Below are 22,901 nucleotides of genomic sequence, written 5' to 3'. Positions count from 1 at the left end.
TGCGCACTCCGGCCCCCAATGCTTTTCTTGTTCCCCAGGCTGTCCAGATTCTCAGGGCCAGAGCCTCCGGCTGATGCTGTGCAATGCCAGGTCCGTTGTTAATAAAGCCCCCCTCATTCACGATCTTATTCAGGAGGGGGAGGCGGACCTGGCGGGCATTACGGAGACCTGGTTGGGCCATGAGGGGGGAGTCCCCCTCGTGGATATATGCCCACCAGGCTTCCGTGCATTTCATCAACCGAGGGCTCAGGGCAGGGGCGGGGGGGGTGGCGGTTATTATAAAGGAAGGTCTAGATCCAAGGGAGACCACTGTTCCACAGATAGCCGGATGTGAGTCCCTCTTTGTGAAGTGGGGTCATGGAGTACAGATGGGCTTGTTGGTCACGTACCTGGCTCCCTGCCACGTGGCAACGGCCCTGCCCGAGCTCCTTAACGTTATAGCCGAGGTGGCGGTGGCTACCCCCAGACTTGCCATCATGGGGGACTTTAACCTGCCATCCATCGGTGAAACGTCTGAGGTGGCTCGAGAGTTCATGGCTTCCATGACGGCCATGGACCTTACTCAGTTAATTCATGACCCCACTCACACAGGGGGACACACTCTGGACTTAGTTTTTGTCTCTGGTCAGTGGTTGAGTGGCCTTGATATAGGGGATATAGTCATCGAACCCTTGTCATGGTCTGACCACTCGCTCCTTCGACTGGACTTTCTAACCGCTGCACCCTGCCGCAGGGAGGCGGGACCGACAAGGTGGTTCCGCCCCAGGCGCCTGATGGACCCAGACAGGTTCCAGATGGAGCTTGGGCCATTTCCTGAGATTCTGGCTCATGACTCGGCGGAAGACCTGGTGGCCGCCTGGGACAGTGCGGCTGCCGGGGCCTTGGACCGAGTCGTGCCTTTGCGGCCTCTGACCCGGCACCGAACTCACCTAGCTCCTTGGTTCTCCGAGGAGCTTAGAGAGATGAAGCGCCGGAAAAGACGCCTGGAGAGTAGCTGGAGGACCAGCCGCTCCGAATCTGACCGAACACGGGTGAGGTCTCATATTAAGACCTACCTAGTGGCGATAAAAGCGGCGAAAACTAGCTATTTTGCCGCTCTTATCGCGTCATCAGATAATCGCCCAGCCGCCCTGTTTAGGGTGACCCGCTCCCTCCTCCATCTGGAAGTGCGGGATGACCCCTTGCAGGGTCGAGCTGAGGATTTTGTGCAATATCTGTATGACAAAATCGCTCAGATTCGAGAAGGGCTGGCCTCTGACTGGGTATGTCCGGACGGGATGACTGAGGCAGGTCTTGAGAGTGTTATCTGGGGGGAGTTCGATCCTGTGACTCCCGAGGACATGGACAGGATCCTGGGACGGCTGAACGCGACCACATGTTTATTGGACCCGTGTCCCTCCTGGTTGGTACTGGCCTCCCGGGAGGTGACGCGAGGCTGGCTCCAGATGATTGTTAACGCTTCTTTGGGTGAGGGGGTCCTGCCGGCCGCTTTGAAAGAAGCGGTGGTGAGGCCCCTCCTCAAGAAGCCCTCTCTGGATCCGGCTGTTTTGGCTAACTATCGTCCAGTCTCCAACCTTCGCTTCGTTGCGAAGGTTGTTGAGAGTGTGGTGGCGCAACAGCTTCCCCGGTACCTGGATGAAGCTGTCTATCTAGACCCGCTCCAGTCCGGCTTCCGGCCTGGGCACAGCACGGAAACGGCATTGGTCGCATTGGTGGATGATCTCTGGAGGGCCCGGGATAGGGGTCATTCCTCTATCCTGGTCCTGTTAGACCTCTCAGCGGCTTTTGATACCATCGACCATGGTATCATGTTGCACCGGTTGGCGGGGTTGGGGGTGGGAGGCACCGTTTTGCGGTGGTTCTCCTCCTACCTCTCCGACCGGTCGCAATCTGTGTTGACAGGGGGGCAGCGGTCGACCCCGAGGCACCTTGCTTGTGGGGGTGCCACAAGGGTCGGTACTCTCGCCCCTTCTGTTCAACATTTATGTAAAGCCGCTGGGTGAGATCATCCGTGGCTTCGGGGTGGAGTTCCATCAATACGCTGATGACACCCAGCTGTATATCTCCACCCCAGGCCACCCCAATGATGCCCTTGAAGTGTTGTCCCAGTGCCTGGAGGCCGTGCGGGCCTGGATGGGGAGAAACAGGCTCCAACTCAACCCCTCCAAGACCGAGTGGCTGTGGCTTCCGGCGTCCCGATATAGCCAGCTGACGCCATTGCTGACTATTGGGGGTGAATCACTCGCCCCCACGGAGAGGGCTCGCAACTTGGGCGTCCTCCTGGACGCACGGCTGTCCTTGGAAGATCATTTGACGGCCGTGGCCAGGGGGGCTTTTTATCAGGTTCGCCTGATACGCCAGTTGCGTCCCTTTCTAGATCGGGACTCCCTACGCACAGTCACTCAGGCACTCGTCACCTCCCGCCTGGACTACTGCAACGCTCTCTACATGGGGCTCCCCCTGGGGTGCACCCGGAGGCTCCAGCTGGTCCAGAACGCGGCCGCGCGGGGGATCATGGGGGCGACGAGGCGCTCCCACGTGACACCTCTCCTGCGCGAGCTGCACTGGCTCCCGGTGGTCTTCCGGGTGCGCTTCAAGGTGTTGGTGACCACCTTTAAAGCGCTCCATGGCTTAGGGCCGGGGTACTTACGAGACCGCCTTCTGCCACCAATAGCCTCCCACCGGCCAGTACGCTCACACAGAGTGGGCCTCCTCAGGGTGCCGTCCGCCAGGCAATGTCGGCTGGCGACCCCCAGGGGGAGAGCCTTCTCTGTGGTGGCGCCTACCCTCTGGAACACCCTCCCCCCAGAATTACGCATAATAACAGACCTCCGGATTTTTCGTCGGGCCCTAAAAACCTATTTATTCCAACAAGCTGGGCTGGCTTGACCAAATTTTTTAATTTTTAAATTGATTTTAAATTGGAAATGGTTTTAATTCGGCCAAAACATTTAATTATTTTAAATAGTTTTTTTTTTAGATTCACCATGTTTGTATATATGTCTTGTTTTTACTTTGGCTGTGCACCGCCCTGAGTCCTATTTTGGAGAAGGGCGGTATAAAAATTTAATTAAATAAATAAAATAAATAAATAAATATTCTCTTTTCTATTGTATTCTATTTTCTATTCTATTCTATTCTAGTTTAGTCTAGTCTATTCTTTTTATTCTATTCTACTCTATTCTACTCAGTGGTGGGATTCAAATAATTTAACAACTGGTTCTCTGCCCTAATGATTTCTTCTAACAACCAATTCACCAAACTGTTCAGAAAGTTAACAACTGGTTCTCCCGAAGTGGTGCGAACCGGCTGAATCCCATCACTGATTCTACTCTATTCTATTTTCTATTTTTTTATTGAATTTTATTTTCTATTTTATTCTATTTTCTATTCTATTCTATTCTATTCTATTCTATTCTATTCTATTCTATTCTATTCTATTCTATTCTATTCTATTCTATTCTATTCTATTCTAGTCATCTATTCTATTTTATTCTATTCTATCTTCTATTCTATTCTCTTCTATTCAATCCTAGTCATCTATTCTGTTCTATTTTATTCTACTCTATTCTATTCTATTTTCTATTTTATTCTATTATCTATTCTATTCTATTTTCTATTCTATTCTATTCTATTTTCTATTCTATTCTATTCTAGTTTATTATTTTCTATTTTATTCTATTCTACATACCCAGCCCATGATAGCTTGTTCGGTCAACTCAGTTCAACAAACCACAACGTGGCATTGGCTCTGCCCCAAAACTTCTAAGGAAGCGAAGAGAAAAATTTAAAAGTTTTATCTCCCCGATTCCCGAAGGCTTCCCTCTTTTACTTCACCTCCATCTCTAAGAAGTTGCCCGTCATTTCTGGATCCGACATCTAAAAAGTTTGCAAAAGACGTTTTCAGACGCCAAAGAGGAAGAACGAGGAAAGTTTCTGTTTCCATCACACAACGCAACATCCTCACACACACACCGGCTGGTAAACTTGACAATGGCCATCGGATTTTTTTTGCAGGTTAGGGAACCCAAAGTTTCCTGCTGGGGGGAAAACCACCGTTTTCCCCCCCTTTCATTCTCTCCCATTTGAATGCCTTTCTTTGTATGTATGTATGTATGTATGTATGTATGTATGTATGTATGTGTGTGTGTATATATATATATATATATATATATATATATATATATATATATATATATATATATATATAAATGGATATTTAGCCCTGGAGGTGGGCGATCCAATCAAAATAATCTACTTTACTCCCTACCCCCACTTAAATCCAGGGGGAGGGCCCATAGATAAAGGAGTAGGGGGCGATTTAGTCTGTATATCTAATTTTCTTCCCTTCAAGGCAAACGTTATCAGGTTTTTGGGGCAGGGCCAGCTGTCCCCCCCTCCCCACCTGGTGGGAATCAGCTCCAATTGTCTATCTGCTGGGGGGGCCCCCTCCCCTTTGTTTGCTAAAGCTTTGTTTCCATGTTTACTAAGTCTCCCATTCCGGGCAGAGAGGGGAGGGCACGAGAAAAAAAAAAATCAAACTTGCAGTGCCCACCTATTTTTCTTGTACTTCCGAAGAATGGGCCTTTTTAAATGAATTTTAGTGCCTTATATTTCCCCCCCCCCCCCGTTCAGGTTGAACTAAGGGTCTGATCCAAGCCCCGTTGAATGACAAGTCAGTCCTGCCATTCTCTCGCTAGAGAGACCCTGGATCTAGCATTAATTAATGAATGTTATTAATTCATTAGACTTGGAAAGACACACACACACACACAGAGAGAGAGAGAGAGAGACAGAGAGAGAGAGAGTACCCAACTGGGAGCAAAATAAATAAATAAATACAGGTATTTTCTTAAGACCCCACCCCCAATGGAGGCCAAAATTCACTGCAGCTAAGCGAAACCTTGGTCGAAGAGAGTTTTGTCCTGTTTTGCGATGTTTCTTGCCACCGTCGTTAAACGAATACACACACACACACCCCGCGGTTGATCAGTTAGTGACCGCCAGTTGTTAAGCAAATCTGGCTTCCCCGTTGAGTTTTGCTTGTCCGGAAAGCATGACCTCGGAGACTCCCAGCGACGGTCATAAGTAAGAGTTGGCTGCCAAGCATCTGAATCTCGATCACACGAGACCTATGGCGGGTGGGGTGGGGTGGGGTTTGCTATAAAGGTGACGGCGGTTGTTAAAAGTCAAGTCACGCGGTCGTTCAATGAATCTGACTCCCCCCCACGTTGACTTTGCTTGCCAGATGGCCACCGCGACCGTCACAAGTATGAGTCAGCGGCCAAGCATCCGAATTTTGGATCACGTACCCTGGGGATGTTGCAACGGTCCCTGTGAAATGTGGGGGGAAAAAAAACCCTCAAAAAAAAACGGTGGTAGCTGTTTACAGTGCCGCTGTGAACTTGGAATGGCCACTAAACGAAGTTATATAATTCGAGAACTACCTGTATAGGAGACAAATATTCATATTTGTTTTCTCCAGAGAGCTGGGGTGTGCCCCCTTATTTTTATTTTATTTTTTGGAGGGGAAAAACAGGAGCCGACTCAGAAGTCGTGGGTGTCAAAACTGCCATCTTCTCCTTTCCTCCTCCTCCTCCTTCGCCTTCTCTCCCCCCCCCCCCGCCCCTCCCTCCGCCGACCTTCCCAAACCGGTTTAGCAAGCAGGTAAAAGCCGAAGTAAAGACACCGTTATTTCCAAACGCATGCGCCATCCGCACCACGCCTCCCCAAACAGCAGATCAAATTAAGGAGCTGGGGCAGAGGGACGGTGTTTGCCTGTCGCTCCTGACTTCTTTTAAATAAAATAACAAAATAAATTAGGATTATTCGCCTCTTTCAATTTTGGGGGGGAGCCCCGGCGCTTCAATCCGGAGTAAGGGCGAGGAAAGCGAAGCGAAGAGAGGAAGAGGAGGAGGAAAAAAAATATATATCTATATCTACGCCTCGCCTGCTGCTCACCTGGTGGCTACTCCTCCCGTTCCCTTTTCTTTCTTTCTTTTTCTTTTCTTTCTTTCCTTCCCCCACCCTCCTGTTTTTTTTTTTTTAAACTGTGAACCTTGATCCGAGTTTGAGCCTGGCGCGCCAAGGGGAAAACTAACCGGGAGAAAGTTTTGGAACGTTCGCACAAGAACCAACGTTCTACGGATCGAACGTTCGCGGCGCCAACGTTCCATCGGGCCGCGCACGGAACCCACAGAACCGTCTCCGGATCCCCTTATGGACGATTCGGAATTCGCCAGTGGCTTTGGATTGATTTGATTGATTGGTTATATTGGGATTGGTTATTGGATCTTCCTTCCTTCCTTCCTCTTTCCTTTTCTTTCTTTCTTTCTTTCTTTCTTTCTTTCTTTCTTTCTTTCTTTCTTTCTTTCTTTCTTTCTTTCTTTCTCTTTCTTCTCTCTTTCTTCCCTGTTTCGTTTTCTCCTCCTTCTCCTCCACCTCCTCCTCTTCCTTCCTCCGCCCTGGCGAGGAAGGCCGAGGGAAGAGCCAACTTGGGAAGTTCAACGGCGGCCAGACTAGCTGATCTCGAGCTCCCAAAATGCCTCGAGCTTTCCTGGTGAAAAAAACCTGCGTTTCTGGCCGTCGGAACTGGAGCGAACTGCCCGACGAAGAACGGGGCGAAGTTTACGTGCCAGGTGAGTCTCGAGGCGGGCGGGGGTGGGAGCGAGGAGAAAGGCAAGGAAAAGTTGCAACGGGGGGGGGGGAGTCTGGCTTTTGGAACCGTTGTTGTTGTTGTTATCCTCAACACAACGACACATTCCAGTGTTTTTGCTACCTTGAAAAATAAATACATTGTGTTCTATCGGAGTTCGGGAAACGCGCTTTGAAAACCATTAAAAAGAGTTAAACGGATGTCCCATAGTGGATTGGGCCCAGTGGAGGAAGGGGAGGGGGTGGAGAAAAGGTGGGTGGGGGGATAAGAGGCCCAGGGGGTTAATTAATAGGGGGCTCCTTTCTCAAGGGGTGGGGTCTGTTCCCCTCCCCTTGCCCGAGGCTGGAAATCGCGATCCTATAACGCTCCACGTTAGTTTTCAAGACGGGGGGGGGAGAGGGCGAGGGAAGGTCCGTTATCATCAGGCATCACTTAAAAAGAGGAATTCTGGGCTATTTGGGGAGGGGGGGGTGGGTGGGAAAGGGGTCGGGGAGGTGGGGGGGAGAGGTTGAAAAGCTGCTAATCACACCTGCCCAGCGATCCCCATTGTCTCTCCCCCCTCCTCCTCCGCCCCCCGGCCTGGGAAGCGCAGTTAAGCGCAGCTTACTCCGCCTTGTGGAATGTTTGAACGCGCCGGCAAGTTTAGTGGTTGGTTGAGTTGAGGGGGGGGGGAGGCCGGAGGCGCAAATGGGAAGAGAAAAAAGAAAGAAAGAAAAAAGGAAGGAAGGAAGGATGGATGGATGGAAGGAGAAAGAAAGAGAGAGGCTAGGGGGCTTGTGGAAAAAGAGGGGGGCACTATTTTCCCCTTTCTTTCTTTCTTTCTTTCTTTCTTTTTCTTTCTTTCTTTCTTTCTTTCTTTCTTTCTTTCTTTGTTTCTTTCTTTCTTTCTTTCTTTCTTTTTCTTTCTTTCCAAGCGCAAGATTAGGATGGGAAGTTGAAGGTGACGATCAGGGGCAAGGAAGGTGAAGCCTGTGCCCTTGCTTGGATCGGAGGTCCATTGTAACGGGGGTTTTCCCTCCACCTTCTTAATAATATTGCCAACGGCGTAGAATAAAAGGGGACCAAATAAAAGAGAATATTTGCAACTCAAAACTGTAGAGAAGTCCTTGGGGCTTTTTTGAGTTTGATTGTTTTCTCGCAGTCTTTTTTTGTTTGTTTGTTTGTTTGTTACCAAATTAGGTAAGGCCATCAGTGCTAGAAGGGAGGGGGGGTTGTGGAGAGGAGGAGGAGGAGGACTGTAGGGTCCTTGATGCTCTCTGAGCTTGGTGGTTTCCTTGAAGACGTTTTACGACCCAGCTAGGGAACATCATCAGTGCTAGAAGGGTTTGGCTCTCAGTCCCTTTTAGCGTTGATGATATTCCCTAGTTGAGTCGTGAAAGGTCTTGCAAGAAAACCACCAAGCTCAAGAGAGCACCAAGGACCCCCCCCTCACAGAGTAAGAAGAGCTGAAAGGGGCCTTGGAGGTCATCTAGTCCACCCCCGCTCAATCGGGAGGCCCTATATCATTCCAGACAAAACAGCTGTCCAGTCCCCTTCTTTAAAATCTCCGGTGATGGCCAACTGGGCTCATGGGAAATATATTCTGTAAGGTTCCTTAGAGGAAGAGTGTAGAAGAAAAAGAAATACAAACAATTAGCCAGTGGTTTTCCTCTCTCCGGGCTTGTTTCAGTTTAATTTCTGTAACGTTTCGTTATGTGTTTAATAAGGGGAATCGAACAAGAACATCCTGCTGGTGACGTTACCTGGTATGGTAACGAAACGTTCAGCAACGGAATTTAAAGCCAATCGCTGCCCCAAAAAAATCTAAAATCTGAGCTACGACGATTTTCTCTCTCTCTTTTTTTTTTCTCTCCACAATTAACCAGGATTAAGCTGTAACATTCACATTACGGGCAGTGTTTTTAAATAAGGGAAGGGGAGGGGGTGTCCGTGATGGCCTTGGTCTGGTGGAAAGCCAGGCCCCCTCGCCTAGCTCAAGAGTGCAGCCTTGGATTGTGAGAAATGGTTCCTTTTCTGTGAACTCAGCCTCGTATGATGGGTGTGTGGGCTCAGGCCAGGTTTAACTGGTTTCCTGGATGAATTGTGGCTGGCTGGATTTGCTGACCAAGTTGAGGCATAGCTTGTTTACCCATCACGTCTCTCTGGGCTGGCCCTGTTTTTTGGGGAACTGTTCAACTAGCCGGATGCAGCCGGGGGTCCCTTCCGTTCCCAGAATGCTCAGCAGCCTCCTCCCCCCTACCCCCCACCCCCAGGATTTTCAGCAAATGGCCCAGCTAGCTGGGGAATTCTGGGAGCTGAAATCTAAACCCCTTGGGATCGGTTCAAGGAAAGAGTGCCTAGAAGTTTCCAACAGGAGGCGGTGAGTTCTAGTCCCGCCTTAGGCATGAAAGCCAACTGGGTGACTTTGGGCCAATCACCAGGAGACAGTGAGTTCTAGTCCCATTTTAGCCATGAAAGCCAGCTTGTTGGCTTTGGGCCAATCACCAGGAGACGGTGAGTTCTAGTCCTCCCATGGGCATTAAAGTTGTCTGGGTGACTTTGGGCCAATCACCAGGAGATAGTGAATTCTAGTCCCATTTTAGCCATGAAAGCCAATTGGGTGGCTTTGGGCCAATCCTCAGGAGACGGTGAGTTCTAGTCCCGCCTTAGGCATGAAAGCCAACTGGGTGACTTTGGACCAATCACCAGGAGACTGGGAGTTCTAGTCCCATTTTAGCCATGAAAGCCAGCTTGTTGGCTTTGGGCCAATCACCAGGAGACGGTGAGTTCTAGTCCTCCCATGGGCATTAAAGTTGTCTGGGTGGCTTTGGGCCAATCACCAGGAGACGGTGAGTTCTAGTCCCGCCTTAGGCATGAAAGCCAACTGGGTGACTTTGGGCCAATCACCAGGAGACGGTGAATTCTAGTTCCATCTTAGCCATGGAAGTCAGCTGGGTGACTTTTGGGCCAGTCTCACTCTCTCAGCCCACCCTACTTTGCAAGGTGGTTGTTGTACGAAAAAATAGGCGGAGGAAAGTTATGGATGGGTTTATGTTCGCCCCCTTGGAGTTATTTCTAAAAGATAATACAGGTGAGCTACAAATAAAAAAAGTAAATTATTATTATTATTATTATTATTATTATTATTATTAATAATAATAATGATGATGATGATGATGATGTCACCTGGAACTTGGCATGCTTCTCCCCCGGATCCTCATTGTTTGCTTCTGATTGTGGACAATGAAGATAGTTTTCTGGCTTGTTGCCTTTTTGCCACTGGTGTTTGTTTATTTTTTAAAAAAAGTACCTCTGAATATGAATTTCCCTCCGGGAGTGGGGTTAGGGGGAAGATGGGGGTCGGGATGACGACGACCCATAAGTGGGTTTTTTTTTAGGAGAGGCTGCTAACGTTTGGCGTAGAACATTTTTTACATTACTTGGCAAGCTGCTCTGGCCTCCACTTAGGACTCTGTAATTAGCATCTAATTAATCACGCTGGCAGCCTGATTTCCAGGTTCCTGACTCAAGAGGTGCATTCCAGCGGGGTTCCCGCCATCTTGCCTTCTGGAGCCATCCAGAACGATCCAGAATGCAAAACGAGGCACGCCGACCACGTACCTGTTAGGCTGGCGCAACCAAGGAACAATCATTTTGAGAAGGGCGATTAAAAACGATAAAACGTTTTTTACGTTTAAGCCTTGCCCTGAAGTTTTGCGTTCTTCTCCCTTTTCTTAGCTTCTGGCATCCTACAAGCAACCCCGCGAGATAGGCTGGGCAGAGGAGGAGAGAGGGAGAAAGGGAGGGAAAGGAAAGAAAGGGAGAGAGGGAGAAGAGAGAGAGGAAAGAAAGGGAGAGAGAGAGACAGGGAAAAGAGAGGGGGGAGAGGGAGGGAGGGAGAGAAAGAGAGAGAGAGAGGAAAGAAAGGGAGAGAGACAGAAAAGAGGGAGGAAGGAGAGGGAAAGAGAGGGAGGGGGAGGGAGAGAGGAAGGAGAGGGAGGGGGAGAGAGGGAGGAAGGAAGGAGAGGGAGAGAGGGAGGGAGAGAAAGGGAGAAAGGTAGGAAGGAGAAAGGGAGAGGGAGGGAAAAGGGAGAGGGAGGGAGGGAGAGAAACGGAGAGAGAGGAAAGAAGGAGAGAGACGGAAAAAAGAGGGAGGACGGAGAGGGAGGAAGGAGAGGGAAGGGGAGAGGGAGAGGGAGGAAAGGGAAAGAGTGAGGGAGAGAGGCAGAAAGGAAGGAAGGAGAGAGGGAGAGACAAGGAAAAGAGAGGAAGGAAAGAGGGAAAGAGAGGGAGAGGGAGGAAGAAAAGAGGGAAGGAGAAGAGAGCGGGAGAAGAGATGGAGGGAGAGGGAGTGGGGGAGAGAGGGATGGATCCCCCCCTCCAAGAGTTTTGTGGCTGAGTTGTGTGTGTGTGTTTGGGGGGGGGGCTGTCTTTGAAACAAGGGTCTCGAGACCTCAGTTTTGGGCCTCAAAATATAGACAGCAAATTTGGGGTTCGCACCCCGTTGCGTGGCCTGCGGGCTGATTGCAACGTCCTGTGTCGTGTTGCAACGTCACTGAAGAAGTGGGAGCAAGGACAGATTGAGTATGCCCCCCCCAAAAAAGCAGGGAGACGGCATGGAACCCCCTTCCTTAGGATGGCTCACCCGGGACGCTCGGATTTGAAATCCGAAATTTATGGATTTTTATTTTCAATTTATTCCATTTCAAACTGTTGGGAGAAACCTTCAACTTGCTCACTAACTCCAGTTAAAAGATCCGGAGAAGATCTGCGAATCGATCTCTCATTTCCCCCCCCCCAATAAATCTTGGGAAAAGCAAAGGACGTAGGATGGAACACAGGTAGTCCTCGACTTACAGCCATTCGTTTAGTGACCATTCGAAGTTACGACGGCGCTGGGGGGGAAAAAAGGGACCAATCGCCTTTTGTCTCACTTAACAACCGTTGCAGCATCCACCCCCCCCGACGGTCGCGGGATCAAAATTCACAACTGGCATGTAGAAGTAGTTCTCGATTTACGACCGCAATAGAGCCCCAAAATGTATGATGCTGAGTATCAGACATTTTGTTTGGCAAGCTTTGCCCTGTTTTACGACCTTTCAGATCGCAAATTGTTAAGGGAATCGCTGCGGTGGTTAAGTTGGCAACGCATCGTTGTTAAGCGAATCTGGCTTCCCCCCGTTGACTTAGCTTATCAGAAGGTCACAAAAGGGGATCACAGGACACTGCAGCCGTCATAAATACGAGTCGGTGGCCAAGCTCCTGTATTTTGATCACGCGATCATGGGGAAATGTTGCAACGGTCGTTAAAAGTGTGAAAAACGCTCGTAAGTGCCTTGTTTCAGTGCTGTCATAACTTCGAACGGTTGCTAAACGGTTTGTGTTTACGATGGGCGCAATGTGATCCCCTTTTGCGACCGTCCAAGTCGATGGGGTTTAACAGAGTTGGAAGGGACCTTGTAGGTCATTTAGTCCAACCTCCCCTGCCCAAGCAGACTCACTCAACAACCGTGTAACTAGCTTAACAACTGGCAGTGATTCGCTTAACAACGATGGCAAGAATGGCCGTAAAAACGGGGCAAAACTCACTTAACAGCTGTTTTGCTTAGCAAGGGGAATTTTACGCACCAGTGGAGTCGGACGATTCTCTGGAGAACTCCGGCTGTGATTACGATCTGCACGACGAGCAAAAAACAGTTCTTCTGAGAAACGCGCAGAGCGATACGTTCACAGATATACATACACACACACACACACACACACAAACACACACACACACTCACATATATATATATAAGGTGGTCATTCCTTCAGTTTCGTTTGCTTTGGAATGCGATGCAATTTATATTTGATTTATTTTAATTATTATTATTATTTTTTGGCACAAAAACATCGCCTTATTCGTTTTAATTAAAAAAAAAAAGCGGCCAAAGTAAATGAGCTGACAAATTTGACAGGGCCTCTTCTCTGCCTTTGCCAGCTCACTTCGGGCTTCTCGCGTCGAAATGAAAAGCGAAACGTGAAATTAATTTTGGGGCGAAGAATGCCGTTGGATTGCGGGAAACGGAGTTTTTATTTCTGGATTGGAAAACTGGCACAGAAACTACTACTTATAAGTACATAATATACTTCTTATAAGAAGACCACCGTATGGGATCTTATCGCATGCCAAAAGCGGGGGGGAGTGCGGGGAAGGGGTCGCGTGGGCGTGTGCCCACACCCATAATTCAATGCGCCCCGCCTCCTGCAAATGCACACGTGACCCCTCTGCATTCCCCGCTTTTGGCATGCGATGGCACGGTGGGTCCGGTAGGCCTGTTTTTTTGCCCTCCCCAGGCTCCGGAGGCTTTATAGGAGCCTGGGGAGGGTGAAAACAGCCTTCCCCACCCCTCGAAAGCCAGAAACAGCCCGTTTCCCGACTTCCGGTGGGCCCGAAAGGCCCGAAAATGCGCTGGAGTTGAGCTAGGGCCGGGATGGTGAACCAAGTGGCACGCGTGCCATATTGGTGAGCACGCGAGCTCAGCTCCAGCTGATTTTCAGGCCTTTTGGGCCCACTGGAAGTCAGCAAACAGGCTGTTTCTGGCCTCCAGAGGGCCTCTGGGGGAGTGGGGAAGACTGTTTTTGCCCTCCCCAGGCTCCTAGGAAGGCTCTGGAGCCTGGAGAGGGTGAAAAACGGGCCTACTGGGCCCACCGTGCCATCTTGTACCAAAAGCGGGGGAAGTGCAGAGGGGTCGCGCACACATGCATGGGGGTGAGGCGCATAGAATTATGGGTGTGGGCACACGCATGTGCGACCTCCCCCCGGCACTCTCCCCGCTTTTGGCACGCGATGGCAAAAAGGTCACTGAGCTAGGGCAATGCTCGCGTGTCCATAGATATGGCTCTGTTGCACGCATGTTATAGGACTTACAACATTTCGTGTTTCGTGACAACTGGAAGTGACAAAAGTCACTGAAAGGAATTTACGACCATTATTCACACTTACGACTGGCACAGTGTCGCCGTGGTCACTTGATCAAAATTCAGGCAACTGACCAGTATTTATGACAATTGCAGGGTTCCGGGGAATGTGATCTCCTTTTGTGACCTCCTGACAAGCAAAGTCCATTGGGGGGGAGCAGCCAGGATTCACTTACACGACCATGCGACTAACTTAACCGCTGCAGTGTTTCCCTTAACAACAGTGTTGAGGAAAGTCGTAAAGGGGGGCGAATCTTACTTAACAGATTTCTCGCTTAGCCGCAGCAATGTTGGGCTCCGTCGGGTTTGTAAGTCGAGGACTTGCCCGTATTTATGACGGTTGCTGTTTCCTGGTATCACGCGATTCCCCTTTTGTGACAATTCAACGGGTGAGGTCGGATTCGCTTAACCATGCGACTAACTTAACCTACTGCAATGATTCGCTTAACGACGGTGGTAAGAAAGGTCATCAAACGGGGCAAAACTCACTTAACAACTTAGGATTCCATTTTGATCACTCGGTCGCAAAAGGGGATCACGTCACACACACACACACACACACACACACACACACACACATACCGAGACACTGTAACCGTCATAAACACGGGTCAGTGGCCAAATCCTCAGAATTGTGACCATGTGGCCGGGTGGATGCCGCAATGGCCGTTAAGTGTGAAAAAAACGACCCTTCGGTCACCTTTTTCCGTGCTGTTGTAACTTCGAACGGTCCTTAAATGGTTCGTGTTTATGACATTTGCAGCATCCCGTGAGAATCCTCTTTTGCGACCTTCTGGCAAGCAAAGTCAATTGGGAAGCCAGATTCACTTAACAACTGTCTAACTAGCTTAACTTCAGGGATTCACTTAACTGTGTAACTAGCTTAAAGAACTACAGTGGTTCACTTAACAACCACGGCAAGAAAGTCCATTGAACGGGGCGAAACTCACTTAACGAAGGTCTCGCTTCGAAATGGACATTGTTGCCCGCCGACTGCAATCCTAAATCGAAGATTACCTCGGAGAACTCCAGATGCGCTTATGATCTGCTTCAACACAAACCGTTGTAAGTCGAGGACTAAGTTGGATAACCATTGGTCTGAAGCGGTGGTAGGGTTTCCTCCTGCCTAAGCAAGCGGGTTGGACTAGAAGACCTCCCAAGGTCCTTTCCTTCCAACTCTGTGAATCTATTTCTTTTCTATTTGTCCTTCTGCTGAGCTGTCTTTTTTTGTCTTTTTTTTCCGTCATACAACGGAGCCGTAAAGAATGGGGCCGTCCTTTGTAATGTTCTTTGCATGCATTTTAAGGGCAGTTGCAACACGCAGCCGCTTCCTTACTCCACCTTTCTGGAAGCAGGTGAACGGCCCTTGAAAAGTGGCGCCAGCCCCGGAAACGGTTAATTAACTCGCTGGGTTGGGCCCCGCTTTCCAATAACATCTCGATCGACCGGTTTTAAGCTGTTTACTTGCTATTGCAGCTGGCGCGTTGGGTCCCGATAGAGGGACGCCGAAGGAGGGGATAATAGGTTTTTGTTTTTGTATTTTTCTTTTTAATTTTGTTTTCGGGGAGGGGGGGGGAGGAGAAAGGGAGCGGAACCTCCTGTTGCTTTCCAAACCGGGGTTGCCAACTCATGAGGACTAGCATCCTCCCCAAGCCTTGCGAAACTGCCCTTTTTTGGCTTGTTGTTGAGCTCGCCCTCGTTTCATCTCCCAACCTGGGCTGGTTTTTCCAGGTCTTACCTGGAGGGGAGCCAACTCCGAGAGGCGTCCGCGAAAGGGGGGGGGAAATAAACCCCGAATGCGGCTTTTGATAAGGGTTCCGAAAGGCGTGATGGCGAACCTGTGGCACGCGTGCCGCAGGTGGCGTGTAGAGCCCTCTCTGCGGGCACGCCGGCTGTCGCCCCAGCCCAGCTCCATCGCACATGCGCAGGCGCCTTTCGCCGGCCAGCTGGACTTCAGGTCTCTGCTGCGCATGGGCAGGGGATGGGACACATGTGGGGGACACACACATGCGCGGGAGGGGTGCATGCATGACGGGGGGGGAGGAGGCTTTCCAGGCCCAATACTGGGCACGGGGCGGCGGGCTTGCATGCCTCGTTCATCGTAGCTTAATCCTGGTTTAACATGAAGGGTAAACATAGCCAGAACTGTGCCCTTGGTTCACCCCGCAAAGTATAACTGCAATCTCTCTGGGGACCTTCCAAGCCACACATCCAAGTTTTGATTTTCCTGCATCAGGCAAGAGGGTTATAGGCAGTCCTCGACTTGCGACCACTTGTTTAGCGACCGCTGGAAGTTAGTCTAGCCCGTTAAAAGTCTACAAGGGTAGTCCTCGGCTTGCAACCGCAAGGGAGGCCTAAGTTTCCATTGTTACGGAAGTGACTTTCGCCCCGTTTTACCACTGTCATTAAGTGAATCCCTGCAAGGGGTGAAGTTAGTCACACGGTTGTTAAGCGAATCTGGCTTCCCCGTTGACGTGAAGGCCGCAAAAGGGGATTGCGTGATCTCCAGGAACGCTGCGACAGTCATAAGTACGAGTCGATCGCCAAAATTATTTCATCAAGCTGGCCTGACCTAAGTCTTTCCCCTTTTTAAATGGAAATTTTAAATTTGGTTTTAAACTATTGGGGTTTTAAATTTGTTCAGCCAAATTATTTAATTCGTTTTAGTTTTATTTTAAATTTTGTATCTATATGTTTTATTCTATGCCTGTTCACCGCCCTGAGTCCTTCGGGAGTAGGGCGGTATACAAATTCAACAAAATAAATAAAATAAATAAATAAAAGTCCGAATTTTGACCACGCGACCACCGGAATGCCACAAGGGTCATCAGCGTGAAATCACTTTTTGCCGTGCCGTTGTTGTTTCACTAAGTGAACGGTCGTAAGTCGAGAACGACCTGTTAGTCTATATGACCTCTAGGAACCCCATCTCCCTCATAAAAAGAAAATATTCCTTTTCTCTTCCGCAGTGTCCCTGGGTGGATATGCGCTGTGGAAAGACCCTGAGCCTTCGGTGGCCGAGCCGCCATCTTTCCAGATGCCGCTGGACATGACCATTCGCAACTCCGTCTTCACGGCGGCTCAGCCCCACGGCGCAGCCCACGTCTCCAGCGGGACACGACAGGAAACCGACTCTGACTTCACGCACGCCAAAATCAAGGTAGGACCGACGGGCAGCTTCGAACCCCAGTTGATTACAGATTAACAGAGTTGGAAGGGAACCTTGTAGGTCAGCGATGGTGAACCTTTTTCGGCACCGAATGCCAAAAAGGGAACACTTCGCGCGCATTCGTCAGGGCTGCCAACCAGGAAGAGGAGCTGCCCAGGGGGGCATGCGCACGCCCGATAAGGTACTTCCGGTTCCCGGCCAGCAAGTCTTCCAGTTACTGCCGCGCATATGAACGCACCGATCAGCTGGCTGGCGTGCACGCTCACGCTGGAAAACGGAAGATCAGGTCTCCCGGTTTCCAGCACTGCCGCATGCACGAAATGCCAGCTGATCGCTGCGCCAGAAACCCAAAAGAGGAACGGGCGATGCCAGGCGACATGGCTTCGTGTGCACGCGTGGTATAGCTTCGCCATCACGGTTGTAGATCATCTAGTCCAGGGATGAAATCCAGCAGGTTCTGGAGAACCGGTAGCGGAAATTTTGAGCAGTTCGGAGAACTGGCAAATGCCACCTCTGGCTGGCCCCAGAGTGGGGTGGGAATGGGGATTTTGCAGTATCCTTCCCCTGGAGTGGGGAGGGAATGGGGATTTTGCAGTATCCTTCTCCTAGAGTGGGGTGGGAATGGGGATTTTGCAGTATCCTTCCCCTGGAGTGGGGTGGGAATGGGGATTTTGTAGTATCCTTCCCTGAATGGATATTCTGCAGTATCCTTCCCCTGGAGTGTGGAGGGAATGGGGATTTTGCAGTATCCTTCCCCCTGGAGTGGGGAGGGAATGGAGATTCTGCAGTATCCTTCCCCTGGAGTGGGGAGGGAATGGAGATTCTGCAGTATCCTTCCCCTGGAGTGGGGAGGGAATGGGGATTTTGCCGTATCCTTCCCCTGGAGTGGGGTGGAAATGGGGATTTTGCAGTATCCTTCCCCCTGGAGTGGGGAGGGAATGGAGATTTTGCAGTATCCTTCCCCTGGAGTGGAGTGGGAATGGAAATTTTGCAGTATCCTTCCCCGGGAGCAGGGAAGGAATGGGGATTTTACCATATCCTTCCCCTGGAGTGGGGTGGGAATGGAGATCTTACAGTATCCTTCCCTTGCCACGCCCACCAAGCCACACCCACAGAACTGGTAGTAAAAAAAATTTGGATTTCACCACTGATGTGATCCAATCCCCTCCCCAAGCACGAGACCCTACATCTGTGATGGCGAACCACCCCAAGTGGCACGCAGCGTGCCTCTCTGATGGCACGCGATCCGTCATCCCAGTTCAGCTCCGCTGTGCATGTGCGCGCGCCTCCCGCTGGCCAGTTGGTTTTCGGGGTTCTGCCTGGGGGGGCGGGACGCATGCGGGGGGGGGAGCCACGCACGCATTGCATTTTGGGGGGTTCGGTCGCACGCATTCACGGACGTGCGTGACCGCTTTGGCCACTCGGTCTGGGAAGAGTTTAGCCATCCCTGCCCTATGTCGTTTCTCACAATTTGTGACCGTTTCTTCACGGGCCACAGTAGGGCCCTCGGGGACGAGACGTGGTACGCCTCAAAAGCAAATAACAATAATGAAGGGGTAAGGTGTGCGATTGTGTTGCAACCGCTCCTAAGCTGTGCTTGATTAAAATCCGAGGCGGGGTACAGATAAAGGGAAGGAAGTTAGTCATATGGAAAAAAGGCTTCGGGGACCTGGGATGCCCCGGCCATGATTGCGGGCGCGCTCACAAAATGGTTGTTTCCTGGGCGCCCTCATTTATTGGCTAAGAAATGGCCCAGGATGGGATAAAGAAGAACAGATTTTTTAACCGAGAAGGCTTTTTTTTTTTCCTGCTTCAAAGGGGTGTTACATTTTCCTTCCTTCCTTCCTTTTATTTTTAATTAAAAGAGCAGAACGAAAGAAGGTCGGGAAGGAGCGCAGGACCAGCAAACCACGAATGAGGGTTTGTTGAGCTGGTTGGGGTTCGTTTGGGGTCTGGTGGGCGAGCGAAGGTGTGAGGAAATGCTTACGGGGAGACTTACAACCCACCACTGATGCAAAGTTACAATGACAGTGAAAAACACGGACTTAGGACCAGTCCTCGCCCTTATGACCGGTCACAAAAGGAGATCGCATGAGCCCAGGGATACTGCAACCGTCATAAATATGAGCCAGTGGCCAGGCATCTGAATTTTGATCAGGGTGAAAAACGGTCGTCAGTCTCTTCTTTTTTCAGTGCAGGTCCTTGAACGGTTACGAAATGAATCGTTGTAAGTCGAGGACTTACTGAGACATTGGATGGGATATTTCTAGCGAGAGTTCGGATGCGCCGCGGCTTCAAAATTAGGGTTTGGGAGGTGGGGGGGGGTCTTTGAAAATCCTACCCACTGAAAATTGCCAACAGGAAGAATAAAAGATAAAAGAGGAAATCGGAATATTTTCAAGACGTGGGAAAGATGCTCTGTATGGATAGAAAAGAAATACGAATAAATGTTGATAGATAAATGATATAGATAATAGAAAATTAAATGAGGGATAAGACAGAAAAGAAATAGAAACTCAGATGAGACCAGAGTAAATGGAAAAGGGGGATGTGGGGGGGGGGAAGAAAGAAGATTATAAATATAAATGTACAATTATGAAATGATAGATTGGGTAATAAGGGAAATATTGCAAAAGAAAGGAGAGAGGAAGAAAGGATACTGGACAAGAGCAGGAGAGAAGGTGAGAGGGGGAAAAGAGGGGAGAGGAAGGGGAGGAGAGGAGAGGAGGGGGAAGAAAGAAGAGAGGAGGGAGGGAGGGGAAAGAGAAGGAGAAGAAGGTTTGTTGTGAAGAGGGAAATGAGAGGGTAGAAGAGCAACTCCAAATGTAATTAAAATGTCTTATTTTTATGCTTTCGTTACAAAAAATATGTATATATATGATCAATTATGGGTAAGAGAATGTACATTTACAATATGTGTATAAGAAATAAAAATAAAAAACTTTTTAAAAAAAAAAACCAAGAAAATTGCCATCAGGGTTGAAAATCTTTCTGGCAATCATGAGGACTAGAATCTTAGCTCTGCTCTGACCGGCGAGGACCACATCTCGGGGAGGAGTGGTGGGTTAAGGCTGTAGCTGGTCCGAGCGGAGCATCAAACCGAAGCAGTTTCTTTAACCTCCTGCAGGTGAGCTCGGCCGACGGTCCCCTCGAGCAGTTTTCCTGCCCGTTTTGCCAAAAAGCCTTTTCCTACCAACGGATGCTCAACCGTCACCTCAAATGCCACAGTGAGATCAAACGTCACCTCTGCCCCTACTGCAACAAAGGGTTTAACGACACCTTCGACCTCAAGCGACACGTTCGGACGCACACAGGTGAGCTCGCGAGGCGGCGGGCGGTGCCGTCATCAGTTCCCATGCGGCCGAGATTGATCCGAGAATCGGTGCCAGGAATGGTTTTTGAGATCCGGGTGGGGGATCATCCTTATTTAACGACTCCATAATCCCTTGCAGGGGTGGAGTCTGGGCAACTGAATGGAGCTAGCAGAGTGTTTTACTGGCCGGATGCCTTTCCTGTTGCCAGGGCGGAGTTTTGTTCGGCAGATATATTCCCACTGAGCCCGAGAGAGAGGAATATCTGCCTCTACCTAGGATCAAACTCACAGCCTCCTTTATTGTGAGGTGAGAGCTCCACTTCTAGGCCACGGCACCACAAGATCTGGCTGGGGATGATAGTCTATAACTCGGGGTCTTTATTAGACTCAGATCTACGGATACGTAGGGGAGGGGGAGACTGTGGTTACTCCCCAGCTCTTCTTGGCGTACAGTGCCAAAACAATGGTGGTGAACACCAAGGATGTCTCCCCCAGAAGATCAAAAAAAGTAGAAATAGAGGTTGTGCCCGCACAATTAGTCCTCCGTTCTATAGGTAGTCCTCGACTTACGACCACAAGAGCCCAAAATTCCTGTTGTTAAGCAGGACAGTTTCCTTGGGTGTCAAATTCCTTGGGTGTCCGATCACACTTGGCCAATAAAGAATTTCTACTCTACTCTACTCTACTCTACTCTACTCTACTCTACTCTACTCTACTCTACTCTACTCTATTCTGCTCTTACTCTATTCTATTCTATTCTATTCTATTCTATTCTATTCTATTCTATTCTATTCTATTCTATTCTATTTCTATCCTATCCTATCCCTCTATTCTATTTTCTATTTTCTCTTCTCTCTTTTATTCTCTATTCTCGTCTCTCTTCTATTTTCTCTTCTCTCTTTTATTCTCTCTTCTATTTTCTTTTCTCTTCTCTTCTCTCTTCTCTTCTATTTTCTATTCTCTCTTTTATTTTCTCTTCTCTTCTCTCTTCTATTTTCTCTTCTCTCCTCTTCTATTTTCTCTTCTCTCTTTTATTCTCTCTTCTCTTCTCTCTTCTCTCTTCTATTTTCTCTTCTCTTCTCTCTTCTCTTTCTGTTTTCCACTTGGAGGTTTCTCTGTGTCCTCAGGGTCACCTGAGTGGTGCAAATGGGTGTGGAGCCTTCTTGGAACTGCTGAAAGGACCGAGGTAGATGATGTCGTATCTCTCCCCCTCTGTTGAGAGCAAGCCAAGTGGCCTCAACGGCCCTCTAAAAGGATGCAAATGACCAGTTGTCTGCAAGGCGCATCAATCCTTCCCTTCCCCACCATCCAGTCAGAGCTGAAGAAGCTTCTCGGATGAGAAGCGAAACGTCTTCAAAGAAAAACCAGAAAGTTGAAAAGTAGGGACGCGGTAGCTCAGCGGCTAAGACGCTGAGCTTGCCAATCGAAAGGTCGGCAGTTCAGCGGTTCGAATCCCTAGTGCCACGTAACGGGGTGAGCTCCCGTGACTCGTCCGAGTGTCTACCAACTTAGCAGTTCAAAAGCACGTAAAAAAAAGAAAATGCAAGTAGAAAAATAGGGACCCCCTTTGGTGGGAAGGGAACAGCGTTCCGTGCGCCTTTGGCGTTGAGTCATGCCGGCCACATGCCCACGGAGACGTCTTCAGATAGCGCTGGCTCTTTGGCTTGGAAATGGAGATGAGCACCGCCCCCTAGAGTCAGGAACGGCTAGCACATATGTGCTTTACCTTACCAGTTGAAAAAAAAAAACATCTTTGGGACATAAAATCAGGCGCCACCGACCGCCTTGCTTAATAACAGGAATTCTAGTTCCAGCTTTAAACTGAGGATTACCTTAAGAGATAAGAAGCCATAAGTCAGTTGGGAGGGTGTCGGAAGTGCAGCCATTGTTCTCGGGCAATCCCGGTTGTCTGAACTCACCCTGGATCCTTTCTTTCTCCTCCTCCTCCTCCTCCTCTCTCCCATCCCGCAGGTGTACGTCCTTACAAATGTGAGTTGTGTGACAAAGCTTTCACCCAGCGCTGTTCCCTGGAGTCCCACCTGAAAAAAATCCACGGGGTGCAGCAGAGTTACGCCTACAAGGAGCGGCGGGCAAAACTTTACGTCTGTGAGGATTGCGGATCGACGGCCGATAGCCAAGAAGGCCACCTGCGTCATCTCCAGGAGCAACATCCCGACAGCCCGCTACTCCGGAAAGCCTCGCGCAAGGCGGCTACGGCCCTTCACGGCATTGGCATCATGGGCGCACCGAGTATCCTGCAGAGCTCTGGTCCTTGTTCTTAAACATCCTGGCCCTTTTTTTGGGGGGTGGGATACTGATAATTCCTTTGAACTTTGAAAGACCCTTTCTTCTTGCCCGGGGCCAAGGACTGGCTGAGTTTGGCCGATCGGCAGATCCGGTATTTCGAATCCGGCGTGGGAAAAGACACCGGGCAAAGATCTCCGTGAATCTTTCATGAAGCGCTGGGAATTTTTTTTTTAAAAAATAAATAAATCTGGATCGGACTTCCATATAGGACGGACGGTGGCTTTGAACGTTAGAAAGGGCTCGATTTGGCTGTGTGTGGGGTTGGGGGCGGGATGATTTTCAGAGGGCATCTAGTCTGACCCCCCCCTCTTTAGCCCATGCTGGAAACGAGTTTTTGATGCAACTTAGCTGCTTGCATTGGGGCGGCCTCGACGGGGAGGTATAAAATCGTGTCTCCGAAGCCTGGATTTTAGAATCCATTCTTCAAACCCAATTCTTTGAATCCCTCGCCTATTTTTTTTTTTTGCACCCGAGTCCGAGGGCTTTGAATGGTGTGACGATTTGGGGAGATGCCTCAA

General features: G+C 49.6%; 1 protein-coding gene across 1 annotated transcript; it reads left to right on the top strand.

Moving 5' to 3' along the window:
• Nucleotides 1–6,541: 6,541 nt before the first annotated feature.
• Nucleotides 6,542–22,358, top strand: OVOL1 (ovo like transcriptional repressor 1). The gene is made up of 4 exons (XM_070950938.1): nucleotides 6,542–6,638; nucleotides 16,564–16,754; nucleotides 19,891–20,077; nucleotides 22,048–22,358. The coding sequence occupies exons 1-4, from the start codon at nucleotides 6,542–6,544 to the stop codon at nucleotides 22,356–22,358; spliced, it is 786 nt and encodes a 261-aa protein (XP_070807039.1).
• The last annotated feature ends 543 nt before the right edge of the window (nucleotides 22,359–22,901 follow it).

This window comes from Pituophis catenifer, unplaced genomic scaffold, assembly GCF_029215685.1.
Source record: "Pituophis catenifer annectens isolate HBS135680 unplaced genomic scaffold, rPitCat1.0.hap2 SCAF_10, whole genome shotgun sequence".
NCBI lineage: Eukaryota > Metazoa > Chordata > Lepidosauria > Squamata > Colubridae > Pituophis > Pituophis catenifer.
The sequence above is the reverse complement of the archived record's forward strand: the minus strand, read 5'-3'. Positions and strand labels throughout refer to the sequence as shown.